Here is an 18,789-nt window from a genome sequence, read left to right as displayed (position 1 = left end):
CAGGATTTAAATGAGTTTGTGCAATCAAACACGGCACCATACCGCCTTAAGTAGCAGTATCATAAATGTGAATGCAGAATTATCAAATAATACTAAATACTCTTAGGTAAATATTTATTAAAAATGAAGACAAAGGGCTTCCCTGGTGGTGCAGTGGTTGAGAGTCCGCCTGCCGATGCAGGGGACACGGGTTCGTGCCCCGGTCAGGGAGGATCTCATGTGCTGTGGAGCGGCTGGACCCATGAGCCATGGCCGCTGAGCCTGCGCATCCGGAGCCTGTGCTCCGCAACGGGAGAGGCCACAACAGTGAGAGGTCCGCGTACCGCAAAAAAAAAAAAAAAAAAAAAAAAAAAATGGAGACAAAAAGTTTAAATAAATAGAGATTTTTAAATGGAGGTAGTTTGTCTAGAATGTTCATGTGCACAAGGTTTTGTCATGATTGCTAAAATTATAGTTTATGAAGCTTTATGGTATATATACAACAGTAGTGTTCGATAACTGATACAAAGATAACCACCACTCAGATCTGCATACATCTTTAAATCATCAGTTAAATTTATTTCCCTGATTATAAAATTAATAAATGTTCATATCTGGAAGATTCAGAAAATCACATGACAAAAAAAATAAAAATCACTCATAATCCCACCATCCAGAAATCATGATTGCTGATGTTTTCATAAATATAGTCTCTAGTCTTTCTATATGTATATTCAACCACCTGGGTATTGACTTACCACTTATTAAATGTGGCTCTTTGTGCCAAAGTGATGCATTATTCAAAGACAAACCATTTACACTTTTTTCAGTACCTCAGTGTATACTAAATATTCTTTAAGGGTTGTAAAAGTCATAAAAGCAATACATTAAGATTACAAACGTACTTTTAGAGTGGAAATATAGTCCCAGTGATACATATGCTAGAGCATTCTTAAGAACTTAAGTATTTAGTCTAATTGAAGTCACAATGGTGATATTTTTCAAAATATGACATTATCATTACATTTTCGGCATTACCAAGGAGCAAGTTTTAGCATCAGTAGGATGAAAACAATGCCGACTTCTTAAATTTGTACACAGAATTAACTGGTGTCACACCTCCATTGATCCATGATTGTCTTCTTAATGAATGGATTTTAAAGTTTCTCTAAGATAGGAAGGAACAAGACCACTGAAATACTGCTTTATGATTATGCTAATACTGCTCAGCATTTGTGAAGTAAACCGTGTCCACAAAGCACGTTATAATTACTAATTCTGAAACACCTTGCTGAGCTAGGTATAGAAGAATTCTTTCATGTAGCCACGAAATGAACGCTATAAATCAACATACTAGGTTGAAATTTTGCAGGGCTACACGCTATGATTTCCAGCATCACAAGTGGCTTAAGGAATGCCTCAACTGAGAATGGACTCCCACTGGTGGCCACAATGTTACAGCTTTGAAGTCAGCTTCCTCTTGACTGTACCAGTAATTCTGCCATATGGATTGTCTAATGGTAGCAAGACCTGTAGAAAAACCACATGGTAAATTCAGAGGCATTAAAACAGACCTACCCTTTTTTCTACAAATCAATATGAAATCAACAACAAAAAACAACTTGCTAAGCAGGAAACTGTATAGGCCCTACAGTAGTTACTTCAAGCAAGGTAATACCTTACTTTTCTGGCAATAGTTGAGACATGAGGCGATTTTCCAGAAAATTAAAGAGTTGTTTGAAAAATTTTAATCATCAGGATATAAATGTTTCTCAAATTCATTACATTTCCCTGCTTTTTAAACAGAGTGTGGTGAACATAATATGGCCTTTGCTTGATGACTCGCTCTGAACGCCAATCATTGTCAATGCTAAATACTGCCGTGCCCTCAGGAACATTTGAAGTCCTCAGGGCTCTTAGCCCAATGCTAAATGGCTCCAGACAGCTGTGCATTTACAGGTCTTCTGTCTTCTCACCCTGTCATTTGTCACTTCTCTGCTGTTCTCAGTGTGTCCTGACTCACTGAGGGCTTCTCATATGTTGCCCTCACTATGTACACACCTGCCGAGTGAGGGCCCGAGAGTGGCTCCGGCCATCCCCAGAGAGTAGACACAGACGTGGGGACAGCTTGTTCAGCCACTCGGGTGCCTTTATGCGGAGCCCTGGCCCAAAGGGACTCGGGCCTTCCTGCCTCCAGGTCTCCAGAGGAAGCTTCGTGTCTTACTTCTTGAGCAAAAGACACTGTGGCCTCAGTCTGCTGGCACACCTTCGAGCTAGGATCACTGCAGGCCCGAGGCATCAGGGGGCTCTGGGAGACCCTCCTCTCTCCATCGGGGCTCCTGAGCTAAGCACTGCTCTAGTCATGATGCCTGACCCTTTCTCTGTTTGGGGCCCATTGGTTTCACCTTTGTTGAACATGGCCAGGTCCCTTTCCTGCCCTTTAGAAAGTAATCAGTCGGGACTTCCCTGGGAATCCACCTGCCAAAGCAGGGGACACGGGTTCGAGCCCTGGTCTGGGAAGATCCCACATGCTACGGAGCGACAAAACCCGTGCGCCACAACTACTGAGCCTGCTCTCTAGAGCCCGCGAGTCACAACTACTGGGCCCGCGCACCACAACTACTGAAGCCCACGTGCTCTGGGGTCCCGTGCTGCAACTACTGAAGCCGGCGTGCCTAGAGCCCGTGCTCAGCAACAAGAGAAGCCACTGCAATGAGAAGCCCGCTCACCGCAACTAGAGAAAGCCCATGTGCAGCAATGAAGACCCAACACAAGAAAAAAAAAAAGTTCTGGAAATGTATAGTGGTAAAAAAAAAAAAAAAGTAATCAGTCAAAAAAGTCTTTACATTCTAATTAACGGCATTCTGGGAATCTACATCCTCTCCTTCCTCTGAAGTAAATAGTGCTGCCTCTCCTTCAGCTGAGTGGACAGCAAGTGGGATCAAGATTGCACTCCTCTTTAACTCAGGGCCCTATACCAGCTACACCTGGCACCCGAGCATGACCTTAGGTACCCAGCACTGCTCCCCAGCCTCCAGCTCCAGCTGTAATGGTACAGAGCCCGATGGAGCCATCAACATAATTTGCAGAACAGAAACAAGGTACCTGGCCAGGGGGGCTGTGACTAATAAGGCCCCTGGATCAGCAGGCCCAGAATGTAGGACCTTTTGGACTCCCTTCATTGGCCTTTATCCACCAAAGGATATGAGCAGCAGGGCCATGGTAATAGACAGTCCCTTCCTATCTCACTCCCCCTACACACTAAAAGCAGCCAATAGAATGGTGTTTTTTTAGCATTCTAGAAGCCCATGGGAAGATGGATCAAATAGAGAAAACCTGCCATTCTGAGAGTGGTCCAGCTGGGGAAGGGACAGTTCTGATCTCCCAGGACTGACCACAGCAGGCTACCTGTTGGGACTTCAGGCTGGCTAGTCAGACACACTGACTTGTTTTTGCATGGCTGAAAACAAGTCAGGGTAAGTGCTTTTTTCAAGGCAAGGTTTCCTTTCAAAAAATGAACTTCCTCATCTTGCCTGCTGTAATTGCAACTACGAACACAAATATCTTCATTTTTTTTTGTGTATATTGTATTCCACTTAAATTGAATACTTAAAAGTTAAAGATGATAGAAGAAAATGAAAATAGAATCTTTCTTTTCCTCCTCATTGCTTCATAATAGAAGAATAATGGAGCTGTGACCTTCTGTGGCAATTTTCAGAGAAGTAGATCTCAAAGCTATTTCCTTGGGCATACCGTTCTTTCTTTGTCTTTTACTCTCTGCAACTTCCAACCTTCCTTTATAAGTATTCATCCACTTCTAGCATGCTCCAGCCTCAGATAGTGAAAGGCCAGAGTCTAAGAGGGCTCTAAACAGTGGCAACTATAAATATTCCAAAAGCAAGAGCTGTTAGGAGTTGTGACAGGGGATAGTATCATCCCAAGTTTATAAAGAGGGGTAAAGAGGGGTAAAGACTGGGTGGGGGGAAACGTGCTTTAAATATGTTTGAAGTTCTCTTACCTCTTCCCTGTTGATCAGTCCCATTTGGGACATGTCTATGGTAAAGTAGTGAATATTTGGCAGGCTGATTTCCATAGCTTCTATCTGAAATCCACAACAATATGCATTACATGGGGAAACTGTGAATCTGTCTCTGTTACTCCTTCCCCACAACTACCCACTAGCTCATTACTCAGATTCTACCTGTCTCTGAGATGTTCCTCTGATGTTCCCCTACTGCTTGACACAGTTCTCTCCTGCTAGTACTATTATTAAATGATGGACCCACTCTTCTCTCTATGTATGAAATCCATTTGGGTCAGAAACCCGGGACATGTGCAGCATCCAACTGGCCTCCTGGTGCTGGCTCGTCAACCTCTTAAATTCCCTCTCCATCCATTCCCTCCTCTCCAGGCTTGTCCCTAACATTTGCAGGCTCTGGAGTAAGAGTATAATTGGACATCCCCATACCAAATGTTTAAAGATTTAAAAGTTATGAATCAAGCTAAAATACTTTCAAGTGAAATATATTCTGTCCCTCTAACTTGACAAATATTCCTTCATCGCAATCTGCAAGGTCAGTATCGAATTTAAAATTCTCTGATTCCTTGCAGCATCATGCCAGGACCTGGCATCATGGGAAGAGCCAGCCCTCAGCCCTGGCCGTCCCATCTTCTCTCTTGGACTCATGTGGGTGGTTACCCCAGCTTGCATGTCAAGGCCCATTCATACCTCTAGCAAACATCTGCCCCTTTTCTCACTCTCGGGCTTAAGGGTACACTGATGGCATGACCTGCACTCTAGGGGATAGATCTGGGGAACAGGCTTGCACAGGTTCTGGGAGTAGTCTCAGGGTTATTTGGGCAGGACATTCTGGGATGTAAACATCCAGAGAATGGTCTAGAAGGGGAAGCACGGGCTCCTGAAGTGTTTGTTGCCTTGGTCCCACCAACTCCTCATCCAGCGGAGAGAGGCATAGCTAGAGGAGGGCTTGGAGGGGGAGTGTGGGCCGTGGCAGGAGTCCCTTGTGCCCAGGTCTAAGGATGGCACTGTTCCTCTCCATCCCATCATGGCCTTAGTTCACATCCTCATTGCCAGTTTTCTGCAACAGCCTCCCAACAGGTCTCCTTGTCTATGGCCCACCATCCCTTTAATCTATCACATGTCTTTCAGAGTGGTCTTTCTAGAGTGCAAATCTGGTAGCGCCACACCTTGCTTAGATCCCTCAGTGGCTCCCAAGAGTTTTCAGGGTAAAATACAGACTCTACAGAGAAGCCCACAAAGGGCTTCCCAGTCTGCTTCCCAACTCATCTCTAGGCACGTGGAAAGACTTTCGCTCCTGGAGCTTCACTTGTGGCACAGCCTCAGCAGTAAATGACTGTTCCATGCTGACTCCTGTCTCCATCCCTACCCGCTCCCTCACCCTTGAGTATGAACTCAGATAACCCCTACCTGTCCCTTAAGACTCAGCTCAAATACCTCTTCCTCCAGAAAGCCTGGCTTGCACTATCCCCTACACTGGAGTTAAGTGACTTCCTCTGAATTTCCATAATATTCTATTCTCTATTGAACTGTAAGTTTAATTATTTTCTTCTTTCACTTAATGATGAACTCTTTGAGGGTAGGGAGGATGTTTAATTTATCTCTGATTTCCTCAAGTGCTGACAGAGACATAATAACCATTCAATAATATCGAATGGATGGATGGATGAAATCTCTCTGCATTTATCCTTCATTCTCTGGCTCTCCTGAAACATAGACCCTTGGGATAATTACCCCTCCTTCAGGGCATTTGAGTGTCCTAAATTGTAGCAGGTTGAAGAGACTCAGAATTTTCAACAAAACTAAAAAACTACAGCAGTGGCCTGTGTTTTCAGGTCAGACAGATTTTTACATTTTTTTATTCTCTTCTCACTTTCTATAACAAGCTTTTGAGCAACAACAGATGTCATTTTTCATGTGTCTTCCACTTTCTTATTTTAACTCTCTTTCTCAGAGCTGACAGGAGACACAAGTTCTCTCAGTCCTCGGAATGGCAAGTGACAAAACCTACCTCAGGAACCTGGTTCAGGGAGAGCACCTGGATGTCATAGAGGGTCTTCTGGATAGAGGGCGAGTACTCGCCTTTGTCATAGGGTCCAGCAAATTTCTTCAGGACAACGTCCCTAACAGTGTCCCTAAAACACAGAAAAGAGAACTGAGGGCCCTCACAGGGTGGTCTTTGGGGAACGTATTATGAAGCTAAGAAGCGGTACCCTCTCTGTCTCCCCGAAAACAATTTTATTGCTGGTTTTAGAGAGGATTAATATCCTATAATGCCAAAAAGAAAAAAAAAAAAAAAACACCCTAACTTCCCATTTCCCTACGCACACACACACCAGTCAATAAATCTATTGAGCCTAACTAGGTTATCTTCATAATCTGGCACCAGGGCCCAGTGGGCCTTCCAGGGTAAGTTTCCCTCCATGCTGGAAGAATTTTTGAAGAGGACTTCCTAGTATTCTAATCTGCTTGGCTTGGCCCGTTGCTTGAATTGCTGCATTTTCAGGGGTGTTGCCGTGTCAGGCTGTGTGCTAAGTATTTTATGTAATTACTTCATTAAATTCTCTCAATATACCTGAGGCAGGTACTATTATTATCTCCAGTTTAGAGATGAGGAATCTGAGCTAAAAGGTAAATGATCTACTCAGTCCCCCTCCTTAGTGGGAGGCCCAGCTTGTACCCCGACTGGCTCAATTTCGTGCTCTTTTCAACATAAATACATCAGACTGCTGCCCATGGGGAACACTTGAAAAAAGGAGAAAAAAAGATTGAGGTGAGGTTCTCTTCAAGCATTTCCAACCTATCACATAATAAAAGGAGCAGAGTAACACTCTGCCCGTGGGAGGAAGCTACCAGGGGGCAGATTCCAGCTTATCACAGGGTAGAAGTTTCTAACAATTAGAGCTTCAGCAAAGGAATGAGATACCTGCTCAAAAAGCAAACTGGGATTCAGAGGCCTAATCACTGCTTGTTGAGGATGTTAAAATAAGAGTCATACCTTACAATGCTAAAGCATTTATCATTTATAAAATGCTTCTGTAACTTCATCTCATTTTGAGTTTAGCCTAGGGTGGCCGCTTGTCCCAGTTTGCCTGGGACCAAGGGGTTTCCTAGGACATAGGACCTTCAGTGTTAAAATGAGGAAAGTCCTTGACAAACTGGGACAAGTCGGTCAGCCTGGTTTAGCCCTCTCTGCATCTGCCATGAAGTAACAAGGCCATTATCCTCATTTGATCCCGTGTTTCTTAAAGTGTGGCCTTTGGTCCAGCAACATGAGCATCACCTGGGAGTTTGTTAGAAATGCACGTTCTCAGGCCCATTCCGGGCCATAGAATTAGAACCTTTGGGGTTGGGCTCAGTGATCTGCAGTTTAATAAGCCCTCCAGGTGATTCTGGTACACAATCATGTTTGAGTACTACTGATTTAGTCAATTAAAAAACAGAGGATCAGGGAAATCAGGTGGTCTGCTCAAGGTCATCATAGCTAATAGCATCTTAGCTAATAGTGCAGATTTACTAACTCAAAGTAAGACCAGTATTCTTCCTGTTATCCATCAGAAGGGATGTCTTACAATGGGGAGGCGGAATTGAATGGCTTCCGAGTTTCCCTTTCAGATGGAAGACTCCATGAACTCTGGGCCCCTGGAAAAGAGGGCGGACACTACCTCCACCAGCGCCAGGCCCTAGCACTCGTTCATACCAGGTGGCCTCAAAGTCCACGTCTCTGCCCTGGTGGTAGCGCCACTTGCAGTACACTTGGGTGGCAAAGCACCGGTCCTTCACCTCAGGGAGGGTGGTGAACTGGTCCCTGATGAATCCTTCAAATCCGGACTGGGTTGTTTTCAAGACTTTGAGGTCTTTGATTCCAGAATTAATGACTGGAGGTCCTGTTTTACGTCAAAAGGTAAGAGGGGATGAGGTCATAAAGAAAACAGTGCCTTCTTACTGCCTAGCCCTGAGGATCCTGGTCATTAAAACGTGGCACACTACATTTGTACAAAGAGCTACATCACTGCCTGTGTTTTCTCTCTCCCTGTCTCCTCTGAAGTCCACATGATGAAGACGGTGTGCCTTTCCCTCTCTCTGAATTCCACAACTCCCTGCCTTCTCATGCCCTAGGAGAACTTATGGTCAGAGACTAAACGTCCATGCTGTGTTGAAGCCCACAGGAACAAATATCTTTTTCTCAGCTATGTGCAGAGGTATCTTCTAGGCCAATTACCTTCCACATTTTGAGCTCCATCTCATGCAGCAGGCAGTCATGCTGGAATGAGTTAATAAACTCAAAAGCAGCTCCTCTGTCTGCTCTTGTGACACCCTTTACTGGGGGTGGTCCTCATGTGGATTGTCTACACTGCTGATGGCTCCAATCACCACCAGACCCCTCAGTTCCCTTGTGTTTATGAACTCAGCAACACCAGAAATTTTCATGAATAGGTAGCATCGTGGGCCTGGATGAGCCTAAATAGAGACTGGGAAGATGAGGTCAGTGACCCATGAGGTATAGATTGCCTATGTGGATACTCATAAAGGCCTTTGTTTTTTGGCTGAACTGAGAAGGCACAAAGTTGCCTTGTGGGGACCTGGGCGGGGTGGGCAGAGTTGAAAACAATGGAGGAGATGACATGGCTCTCCGGCCGTCCCTATATTACCTCATGAGGTGCATCAGGGAGGTGGAGGGGAGAGAGGCATAATCAATCTGAAAAAGCTGTTTACTTATGCCTGGCAGTTCTAGGTCAGGGCCCAGATGACACGTAGGGTACCGAGTTAGTGAGGGGAAGATTCTCTCTTTCTTTTTCTATGTGGAACACACTGTAGTTCCAGCAGTTTGGTGAAGCCTGAAGAACACATGGCACCAGGTGACACGCTGGGAAGCCCCAGGGTACAATGTCTGTGGAAAGCAGCCTTCTTCCCAAGGAGGAGTGGCAACTGGCACAGCAAATGCTAGGCAGAGCCAGTGAGGCAGCTGTTGTACTCAGTGGATGCAAACTTCTCCCTGAGCACGTGTGAGACAGCCCTCCAGGCTGGGAGAAGGTAGGAAAGTTTGGCTGGAGAGGTACAGCAGTTTTGTAATGAGAGAGCAACAAGGTCAGGGAAATTCGGGAATTAACTTCACCATGGCCTTATTTGTATGTGCAGGCTGGTGAGGCCAGGACACTCAGGGGGCACTTGGGTACAAACTCCCAAAAGCATAGTCAAGGCAGAATGACTTAGATCACCTCTTTTCAGTCTTGAAATTAGTCCAGACTAGTATCTATGCTTTTTGACCTGTTGAATCTTAAGCCAAGAGCTGGAGGTATCAGGCATCACTATGTTATACATGGTCTTAGTTGAAGAATAAGAATGTAACCCACAATCCTCAATTAAAATCCAGGGCAGCTCTTAATAATCCAATGGTTTACATCATCCTGTGTGATTTCTATTGCTGTGGTTAACTCAGGAGTTGTGGACTTTCAGAAGTAGGTAAATAATGACTATATTTTGATATTTTCCCAACCACATGTGTGTACCTGCCAGAGAGAGCAGTGGCCATAGTTAGTGGTAGATTTGCTGATTAAATATGTGCTGATAAAATAAGGTGTTCTGGTCACAGTGTTCTAGGATAATGTGGTAAGAGAGAAAATGGTATTTTCTCAATTGGAAAATACTGAAGTTCTCATTGGAAGCTATATCTGAATCAGGATCAAGAGAAAGATACCAGCAATGATTTCATGCCTTAGGTTGGCTGGGTTTATCAGATTCTAAGTGTTATCAAGACACGATTCTGGGGGCTTCCCTGGTGGCGCAATGGTTGAGAGTCCACCTGCCGATGCAGGGAACACGGGTTCGTGCCCCGGTCCAGGAGGATCCCACATGCCGCGGAGCGGCTGGGACCGTGAGCTATGGCCGCTGAGCCTGCGCGTCCGGAGCCTGTGCTCCGCAACGGGAGAGGCCACAACAGTGAGAGGCCCGCGTACCGCAAAAAAAAAAAAAAAAAAAAAAAAAAGACACGATTCTGCAAAATCAGCATTTCTAACAGTGTACAGCTGACCCAAGTGAGGCTTAAGTCTCAGACCCAAGAGAATTGCAGAAGCGATCAATAAGTATCCGTTAAATGAATGAATGAGTGCAGTAAAATTGACTCACCTTAACAACTTAGCCTTACAACTTAGTGTCTTTTTCTTCTAGACAGTTCTCCTCCATCAATCTTTACCATTTCCCTTCCTGATCTGCCCCCTCCCCTCAACCCTCACACACAGACAGTGTGACAGGGGGAGAAGGGGAGGGCATCAACACTGAATGAGAAGGTCCTGACCGCCAGCATGCGTTCTAGTCGTATGGCTAGACACTGGCAGAGGTGGAGTTTGAACTCAGCACCCCATTACGAGATTTCATGCTTTTCTTCCCCCTTTTTGGATCACTCCCCATCCTCAAAATGTTTCCTCCTTCCTTTAACTCTCTCTTCCCATTTCTGTAATAAAAGAGGACTTTCCAAGAGACAAGAAAGTTGCCACCGCCATTCCGCAATGTGCATTCAGGGCTCAGACAGAGCCCCCAGTTGAAAAATATCATCCCCGTTGGTTTGAAATGAAGATTGAAGCATCACTTTTAGAAATGACCCCATGTGTCTTGAAAAATTTTATCATTTTAAAATTTCCTATTGAAATACCAAGACCCCTTAGAGGAGTGACTCCTTAAGCCTTTATAAACTAATATCATAATTTACTTCCAACAGTAATCCCTTCTAGAAAAAAAAAATCCTATAGAAATGAAACTTGAATTTGTAATCAGAAGTGGGGTTAGAACAAGTAGTGGGAATCCTCGAAGGGGGATAAAGAGAAGTCAAGGGAAACCAAAGGCAAACTTTATCTATTTCTGCTTTTCCTATACAGCTGGCCTTCATCACCAGCATCTATGTGAGCCAACCAGACTTTGAATCCTCAGTTGTCTCAATCATAAAAGGATTTCCAGATGCAGGGTTACATATGTTTGAGTCCACAGTCTTGGGACTCAGGTTCCTTGAATTCAGCCTCAGTACTCTCCATGCCTCTCCTCCCCTATTTATGGGCAGTATTTCCTTGATAGAATGACTTAACCTCTCTCTACCTTAATTTTCTCATCTGCAGGAGATGACAATCATAACTATTTCCTAGAGATGATAGATGTCTAAGATGATACACATAAAGGACTTAGTAACTTAGTAAAATGGCTGTCCAGGAGGAAATGCTCTATAAAATTATTATGATGATTTTTGCCCTAATTGACCTTTTCTTATTGACATCAACTCCCTGTAAATACTTCCCATGTTTCACAAAGGTTCATTGGGTTCTGAAAACTCCTTCTGACATGCCATCCCTATCCACCTCCAGCCCTGTGCTGAAATCTATTGATCTTTGGGGAGTGTCAGTCTGCTAGGCAACTTTGAAATGATCTACTTTCTTGCTAGAATCTGAAAATGGAGAAAGCAGTTGCATTTTCCAATGTGTTGTGACCTCAGTTTCACGTGGAATAAAACATCTCACGTTCTCAAAGACAGTTCACTACTGCCACAGTTTAGGCAGAACGCAAAACATCTACTCTGGTGTGCTCATCATTCTATGAACAACGACAAAAACCTATTCTCTTTGAATTTGAAAAATACATTTTCTTGGCACGCATCAGACACCCTGGATGAAATCTGGGAGCTTATTTTATCTTCTCTGTTGGCGGTGCCCCAGCTTTCTGAACACTGGTAGGAACCTGAGCCTTTCAAATTCATGGGCCCATCAACTAAAAATACGATGCTTCACACACTCTTAAAAAGATTCCAGTTTAGACTAACAAGAAGTAATTCAACCCAAAAGACTGTCCTTTTCTAGGTTACTTCCTATGAAACCACTTAATCAGCTCTTTTTTGCCTTTCTGCCATGGTTATGGAGTAACGCAAAAGGAAGATTTTCACATTTTACTTTGCTAGAACATAATCTTTTCTAACTTTCAGTGTCCTCCTACACACTTAACAGATTGTGGTTTATCTCTCAGAGAAGCATACATCCTACCCCTTCAGGTCTCTAAGGAACTGCAAATTAATAGAAACTAAGCCTGATTCCTTACCTACGCATCAGGTGTCACAAAGCACAAAGCTTTACCGAGCCAAGAAAAAAAAATCCTGTCATGAAGGGGGTAATTGCTTCCACACTTAACACCTCCAAAAAGGACACAAATAGCTAAAAGGAGGATATTTTAAAACTATATTAAATCATTCTAGTAGAAAACCTCAAATGTGTAAAGTGCTAGAAAAAGTGAAGATCAATTAAATATCATTTGCCTTTGAGAGTCCATTTAGCTCATGGAGGCAGGTTGAAAGCTCCCTGTATGCAATTCTGGATGGGGAGAGATGATGTCACCCAGATGGAAGGAAGTTAACTGGGTTTTTGTACAATGAGGTGATGATCAAGATGATTTTTAAAAATCTTGTGCTTGCCAAGAACTTTTATTTTGGAATAACTGAAGAGTGTCTTAGTCTTGATATCAAAATGACACAAGCAGCCTTCTTGGCAGTGGCCATCTCTGTCCTGAGTCTCCCACTTTCCCCATCTCACTTCTTCCATCTGCCCTGCTTGACACCTCTTAAATCTCTTCTCCTCCAGGACTTTAGTTTTATCAATCCCCTTCCTAAAATCTTCCTCCTACCCCTACTAGTCTCCATGTCAATAGATTTCTTTTTTCACCACTACAGGACTGTATCTCTTATTTGAAACCTCTTCTCTATTTTCCGTTCCTCTATTTGGTTATGCTTGAGTTGGATTTTTATAATTAGTGTCAGATTGGGAGAAATTTGATGCTTAAAGAATTATGAATTATAATTCTAATTGTGTGTGTGTTGGGGGGGGCGGGTGTTGGGGAGATTCTCTGCTTAGTTCAACTAGTTTAAATTAGTGACTCAACCATCCCAGCGACTTCAAGGCTTGGCTAAGCTTGTAGTTCACAGAGACTCACAGAGAAACAGTTTGGAAGATCGAGGTTCCATATAACACCTACATCAACAGCCTGTACCGCACATGCAGAGCCTAGCTCTCCTCTCGGAGCTGGGGAAGTCACAAAAATAACACCAGCCCTCATCCCTTTGGTGAAAAAATTTCTCTCTCTCTTCCAGATTCTCCCATGGAACTAGCAGACTTTGAAACAGCTAAAAGAACACTTAATGATGTAGCTTAAAAAGATACCCTAGGAAAAAATAGTGTAATGGGAGTTTTATAGCAATTCTCAGGGCTTAAAGTGGGTGCTTCAGATTCAGTAGGCTTTCTATAAATGTTTGTTCAATTAATAAGAATGAATCCAGTCCACCAGGAGAAACCCAGTTACATATCCTGCTGGGAAAATTTGCAGGCTGAATGGGTGATTAAGTACATGTGTTTGAGGGGGCAGAATTCTCACTATCCTAGCCAGCCCCCCACAAAAAGCCCTACTTAGAGGTTTGTAACAACAGCCTTCAGCGTGTGAATTGGGGGGTGTGTGTTTGTGTAAGATGATTATTTTCTTTCGTTAAGCCTATGCAAGGGCATTTCTCATGACAGTGATTGTACACTGAATCACCTCATGCTATCTGCAGTTTTAGCTCCTGGAAAATAAGCAAATTAAGAATTAAACTTTGTTACCAAAAAAAAGACGGCATAGACCCCTACTCTCCAAAGAGGGACAGAGTACAAATGTCATCTTCAAATAGACAACACAGGAAGATACACACACTCAGGAACGTGTGCACACATACCGCACACACCCAAGGCAGCAGATGCCTCTTTCCCTGCTGACCCCTGCCAGCCCCCACATGCTATGGAAGGGGGGAGGTGCTGGACTCCAGGCAAGTCAAGCTGGAGCTCTGGGAACACTGCCACAGTGATCACAACACCCTGAAGTTTTCTGCAGAAAGAAAAAGCTTTGGCCTGATTCTGTTGATTAGTTTCCTCCCCGTAGCAGCCAGGTGACTAGAATTCAGGCTGATGATAGCTCCTGGTAATTCCTGGAAAGAACAAGGGTGTGAAGAGCAGCCTGTTTTCTTCCTATGATCAGCTGAGCCCTATATTTGGCCACTGCACTTCCACCTCCAGGGGTCTGCTAAATATTCTTGCAGAGGGAGGTCACCAACGATGCCTACTTGCCAAACTGCACACTCTCTTCAGTCTTCTTTTAAACCAAACTTCTTAACCTTCCTGTGGCAGAGACCACTAGCAGGTCCTCTTCCTCCTGGGTCCCCGGCTAGACTACATTTCCTGGCCTTCCTTGCAGTTAGGTGTGGCTGTGTGGTTGGGTCCTCTTCATTTGATGTGCTCTGTGCTACTTCAGGCCTTGAGCAGTTTCGCCTCCTCCTTTTTTTCTTGAAGGTCTTTTCTTCTCCTCGTTGTCTGGTATGTGGAATCTACTCTGAAGGTGATCCCAGAAAGTGAGGATCAAAACTGTCTGGTTGCATCAACCTGGATTCCTGAATAACTTCCTGGAGAGGAGCATCCTCCAACACACACACACGCACACACACACACGCACACACACACACACTGAACTTGACTTTTACAAAAAGCTGTAAACTTCATGTGTGAAGCCACTACATATAAGCCTACTTATTATGCATTCTATTATCTCAATAACTATCCCTCATTTCTTGAAATGTATTTTCCCTTTGCTTCCATGGCACCACTGTCTCCAAGCCTCCGCCTGTCCCTCTGACCATTCTTCTCTCTCACTCTTTAAACTGTCCAACACTTGAACTGCGGAATTTTTCCCCAGGCCCTCTCATCTTTCCTCTTCTCACTTTATATGTTTTTCTGGATTGTTCCTTCTTCCCCATGGCTTCACCAACCAATTTGGAAATAGATTGGTCTCCAAATCCATCCCTTATTCCCAAACTTACCAGCTTCCTCTGGAAACTTCCTCATTATATGTATTATTCTTAGTCAACACCCACAAGCCCCTGACTTTAGGATAACTTTAACCCCTCCTTCTCGCTAACCTTCCATCCTTACGCAAATACTCAGACTTATAAGCATACTTCAGAAATGCCTCACATAATGTCTCTCCCCAACCTCTGTATAGTCTTTTCATCTCTACCTCTTCTGCCTTAGTTCAGACTCCATCATTTCTTCATCTCTGCAACAAGTCTCCAAATGTCTCACTACTGCCTGCTTCTCCAGCCAGTTTACCATAACCTTGGTCAGAATTACTAAACAGTACACACATACACATAAAGACCTTTCCTGGATCTCTATTATCATTCAAAATAATAATAATAACAGCTTTCTTTCAAGGAGTGCTTCTTATGTGCCAGGTACTGTGCTAAATGTTAAATTAACATTTATCTCCTTTCATTCTCTGGGTAATTGCTGAGGTAGGCACTGTTATTCTCATGTTAGAAATAAAAAAAACAAACACTGAAGTAGTATATTTAATGTGCTCACAGTCACAAAGTTATTAAGTAGAGAAGCTCAAATTCAAAAACAGTTCAGTATTCATAGAATAAAGTTAGGAAATCATCCACATGCAATGCTAGTAGGGAGGTTAAAAGACAAAAGTAGTCAATTCATTTGTATCCATGATAAGCAGTTAAGGGATACACAGAACAATTAGATGTAAAATATAATATCAAAAATAGTAATCATGAAGGGAGCAGAGTACAAATGCAAGGTATCTATATAGAGAGAGATTGCTATACAAAAACCTCATGGTAAACACAAAACAAAAATACCCACAAAAAAGAAAAAGAAATCCAAACATAATACTAAAGATAGTCATCAAATCACAAGAGAAGGGAACAAAAGAAGAAAGGGGAAAAAAGAAGAACTACCAAAACAAATCCAAAACATTAACAAAATGACAATAGGAACATACATATTGATAATTATCCTAAACATAAATGGACTAAATGGGTCAACCAAAAGACATAGACTGGTTAATGGATAAAAAAGCAGCATCCATATATGTGCTGCCTACAAGAGACTCACTTCAGACCTAGAGACACACCAGACTGAAAGTGAGGGGATAGAAAAAGGTATTCCATGCAAATGGAAATCAAAAGAAAGCTGAAGTAACAATACTTATATCAGACAAAATAGACTTTAAAATAAAGACTGTCACAAGAGACAAAGGACACTCCATAATAATCAAAGGATCAATCCGAAAAGAAGATATAACAATTGTAAATATATATGCACCCAACATGGGAGCACCTTAATATATATGGCAAATGTTAACAGACATAAAAGGAGAAATTGACAGTAACATAATAATAGTGGGGGACATTAGCTCTCCATTACATCAATGGACAGATCATCCAGATAGAAAATCAATAAGGAAACACAGATCTTAAATGATACATTAGATCAGCTGGCCTTACTTGATATTTATAGAACATTCCATCTGAAAGCAGCAGAATACACATTCTTTTCAAGTGCAGATGGAACATTCTCCAGGATAGATCACACACTGAGCAACAAAGCAAGCCTTGGTAAATTTAAGAAAATTGAAACCATATCAAGATCTTTTCCAACCGCAGCACTATGAGGCTAGAAATCAACTACAAGAAAAAAATTGCAAAAAAACACAAACACGTGGAGGCTAAACAATATGTTGCTAAACAGCCAATGGATCACTGAAGAAGTCAAAGAGGAAATCAAAAAATACCTAGAGACAAGTGAAAATGAAAACACAATGATCCAAAACCTATGGGACACAGAAAAAGCAGTTCTAAGAGGGACGTTTATAGCAATACAAGCTTACCTCAGGAAACAAGAAAAATCTCAAATAAACAACCTAATCCTATGCATAAAGCAACTAGAGAAAGAATAATAAACAAAACCCAAAGTTAGTGTAAGGAAAGAAATCATAAAGATCAGAGCAGAAATAAATGAAATAGAGACAAAAGAAAAAATAGAAAAGATCAATGAAACTAAAACTGGTTCCTTGAAAAGATAAACAAAATTGATAAACCTTTACCCAGACTCATGAAGAAAAAAAGATAGAGGGCCCAAATCAAAATCAGAAATGAAGAAGGAGAAGTTACAACTGACACCACAGAAATACAATATGTCAATAAATTGGACAACCTAGAAGAAATGGACGAATTCTTAGAAAGGTACAATCTCCCAAGACCGAACCAGGGAGAAATAGAAAATATGCACAGGACAATTAATAGTAGTGAAATGGAATCAGTAATTTAAAAACTCTCAATGAATAAAATTGCTGGACCAGATGGCATCACAGGTGAATTCTATGAAACATTTAGAGAAGAGTTAACACCTACCCTTCTGAAACTATTCCAAAAAATTGCAGAGGAAGGAACACTTCCAAATTCGTTCCATAAGGCCACCATCACACTGATACCAAAACCAGACAAAGATACCACAAAAAAAGAAAATTGTAGGTCAATAACACTGATGAACATAAATGCCAAAATCTTCAACAAAATACTAGCAAACTGAATCCAACAGTACATTAAAAGGCTCATACAACATCAAGTGGGATTTATCCCAGGGATGCAAGGACTTTTCAAAATCCACAAATCCATCAGTGTGATACACCACATTAACAAATTGAAGAATAAAAACCATATGGTCATCTCAATTGATGCAGAAAAAGCTTTTGATAAAATTCAACATCCATTTATGATAAAAACTCTCCAGAAAGTGAGCATAGAGAGAACATACTTCAACATAATAAAGGCCATATATGACAAACCCACAGCTAACATCATACTCAATGGTGAGAAGCTGAAAGCATTTCCTCTAAGATCAGGAACAAGACAAGGATGCTCACTCTAGCCACTTTTATTCAACATAGTTCTGGAAGTCCTAGCCACAGAAATCAGAGAAGCAAAATAAATGAAAGGAATCCAAATTGGAAAAGAAGTAAAACTGTCACTGTTTGCTGATGACATGATGCTATACATAGAACATCCTAAAGATGCTGCCAGAAAACTACTAAGCTCATCAATGAGTTTGGTAAAGTTGCTGGATACAAAATTAATACACAGAAATCTGTTGCATTTCTATACACTAACAATGAAAGATCGGAAAGAGAAATTAAGGAACAATCCCATTTACCATCGCATCAAAAGGAATAAAATACCTAGAAATAAACCTACCTAAGGAGGCAGAAGACCTGTACTCCAAAAACTGTAAGACACTGATGAAAGAACTTCAAGATGACACAAACAGATGGAAACATATACCATGTTCTTGGATTGGAAGAATCAATATTGTTAAGATGACCATACTACCCAAGGCAATCTACAGATTCAATACAATCCCTATCAAATTACCAATGGCATTTTTCACAGAAATAGAGCAAAAAAAATTTTAATTCGTATGGAAACACAAAGACCCTGAATAGCAAAAGCAATCTTGAGAAAGAAGAACAGAGCTGGAGACATCATGCTCCCTGACTTCAGACTATACTACAAAGCTACAGTAATCAAAACAGTATGGTACTAGCACAAGAACAGACATATAGATCAATGTTACAGGATAGAAAGCCCAGAAATAAACCCATGCACTTATGGTCAATTAATCTATGACAAAGAGGCAAGAATTTACAATGGAGAAAAGACAGTCTCTTCAATAAGTGGTGCTGGGAAAAGAGGACAGCTACATGTAAAAGAATGAACATAGAACATTCTCTAATACCATATACAAAAATAAACTCAAAATGGATTAAAGACATAAATGTAAGACTGGATAGTATAAAACTCCTAGAGGAAAACATTGGCAGAACACTGTTTGACATAAATCGCAGAAATACTTTTATGGATTCATCTCCTAGAGTAA

The 18,789-nt window shown here is 42.1% G+C and overlaps 1 protein-coding gene across 1 annotated transcript in view; it reads right to left on the bottom strand.

Moving 5' to 3' along the window:
- Nucleotides 1-578: 578 nt before the first annotated feature.
- The window catches only part of LOC112415079 (uricase), a 37,813-nt gene continuing 19,602 nt past the window's right edge, over nucleotides 579-18,789 (bottom strand). The window contains exons 5-8 of the mRNA XM_024767859.1: nucleotides 7,719-7,905; nucleotides 6,030-6,153; nucleotides 3,998-4,081; nucleotides 579-1,509 (exon numbers count right to left, since the gene is read on the bottom strand). Coding sequence (XP_024623627.1) covers nucleotides 1,435-1,509; nucleotides 3,998-4,081; nucleotides 6,030-6,153; nucleotides 7,719-7,905 — 470 coding nt within the window. The 3' untranslated portion in view covers nucleotides 579-1,434. The remainder of the gene's footprint in view (nucleotides 1,510-3,997; nucleotides 4,082-6,029; nucleotides 6,154-7,718; nucleotides 7,906-18,789) is intronic.

The sequence above is a fragment of the Neophocaena asiaeorientalis genome, unplaced genomic scaffold (assembly GCF_003031525.2).
Source record: "Neophocaena asiaeorientalis asiaeorientalis breed wild unplaced genomic scaffold, Neophocaena_asiaeorientalis_V1.1 scaffold546, whole genome shotgun sequence".
NCBI lineage: Eukaryota > Metazoa > Chordata > Mammalia > Artiodactyla > Phocoenidae > Neophocaena > Neophocaena asiaeorientalis.
The sequence above is the reverse complement of the archived record's forward strand: the minus strand, read 5'-3'. Positions and strand labels throughout refer to the sequence as shown.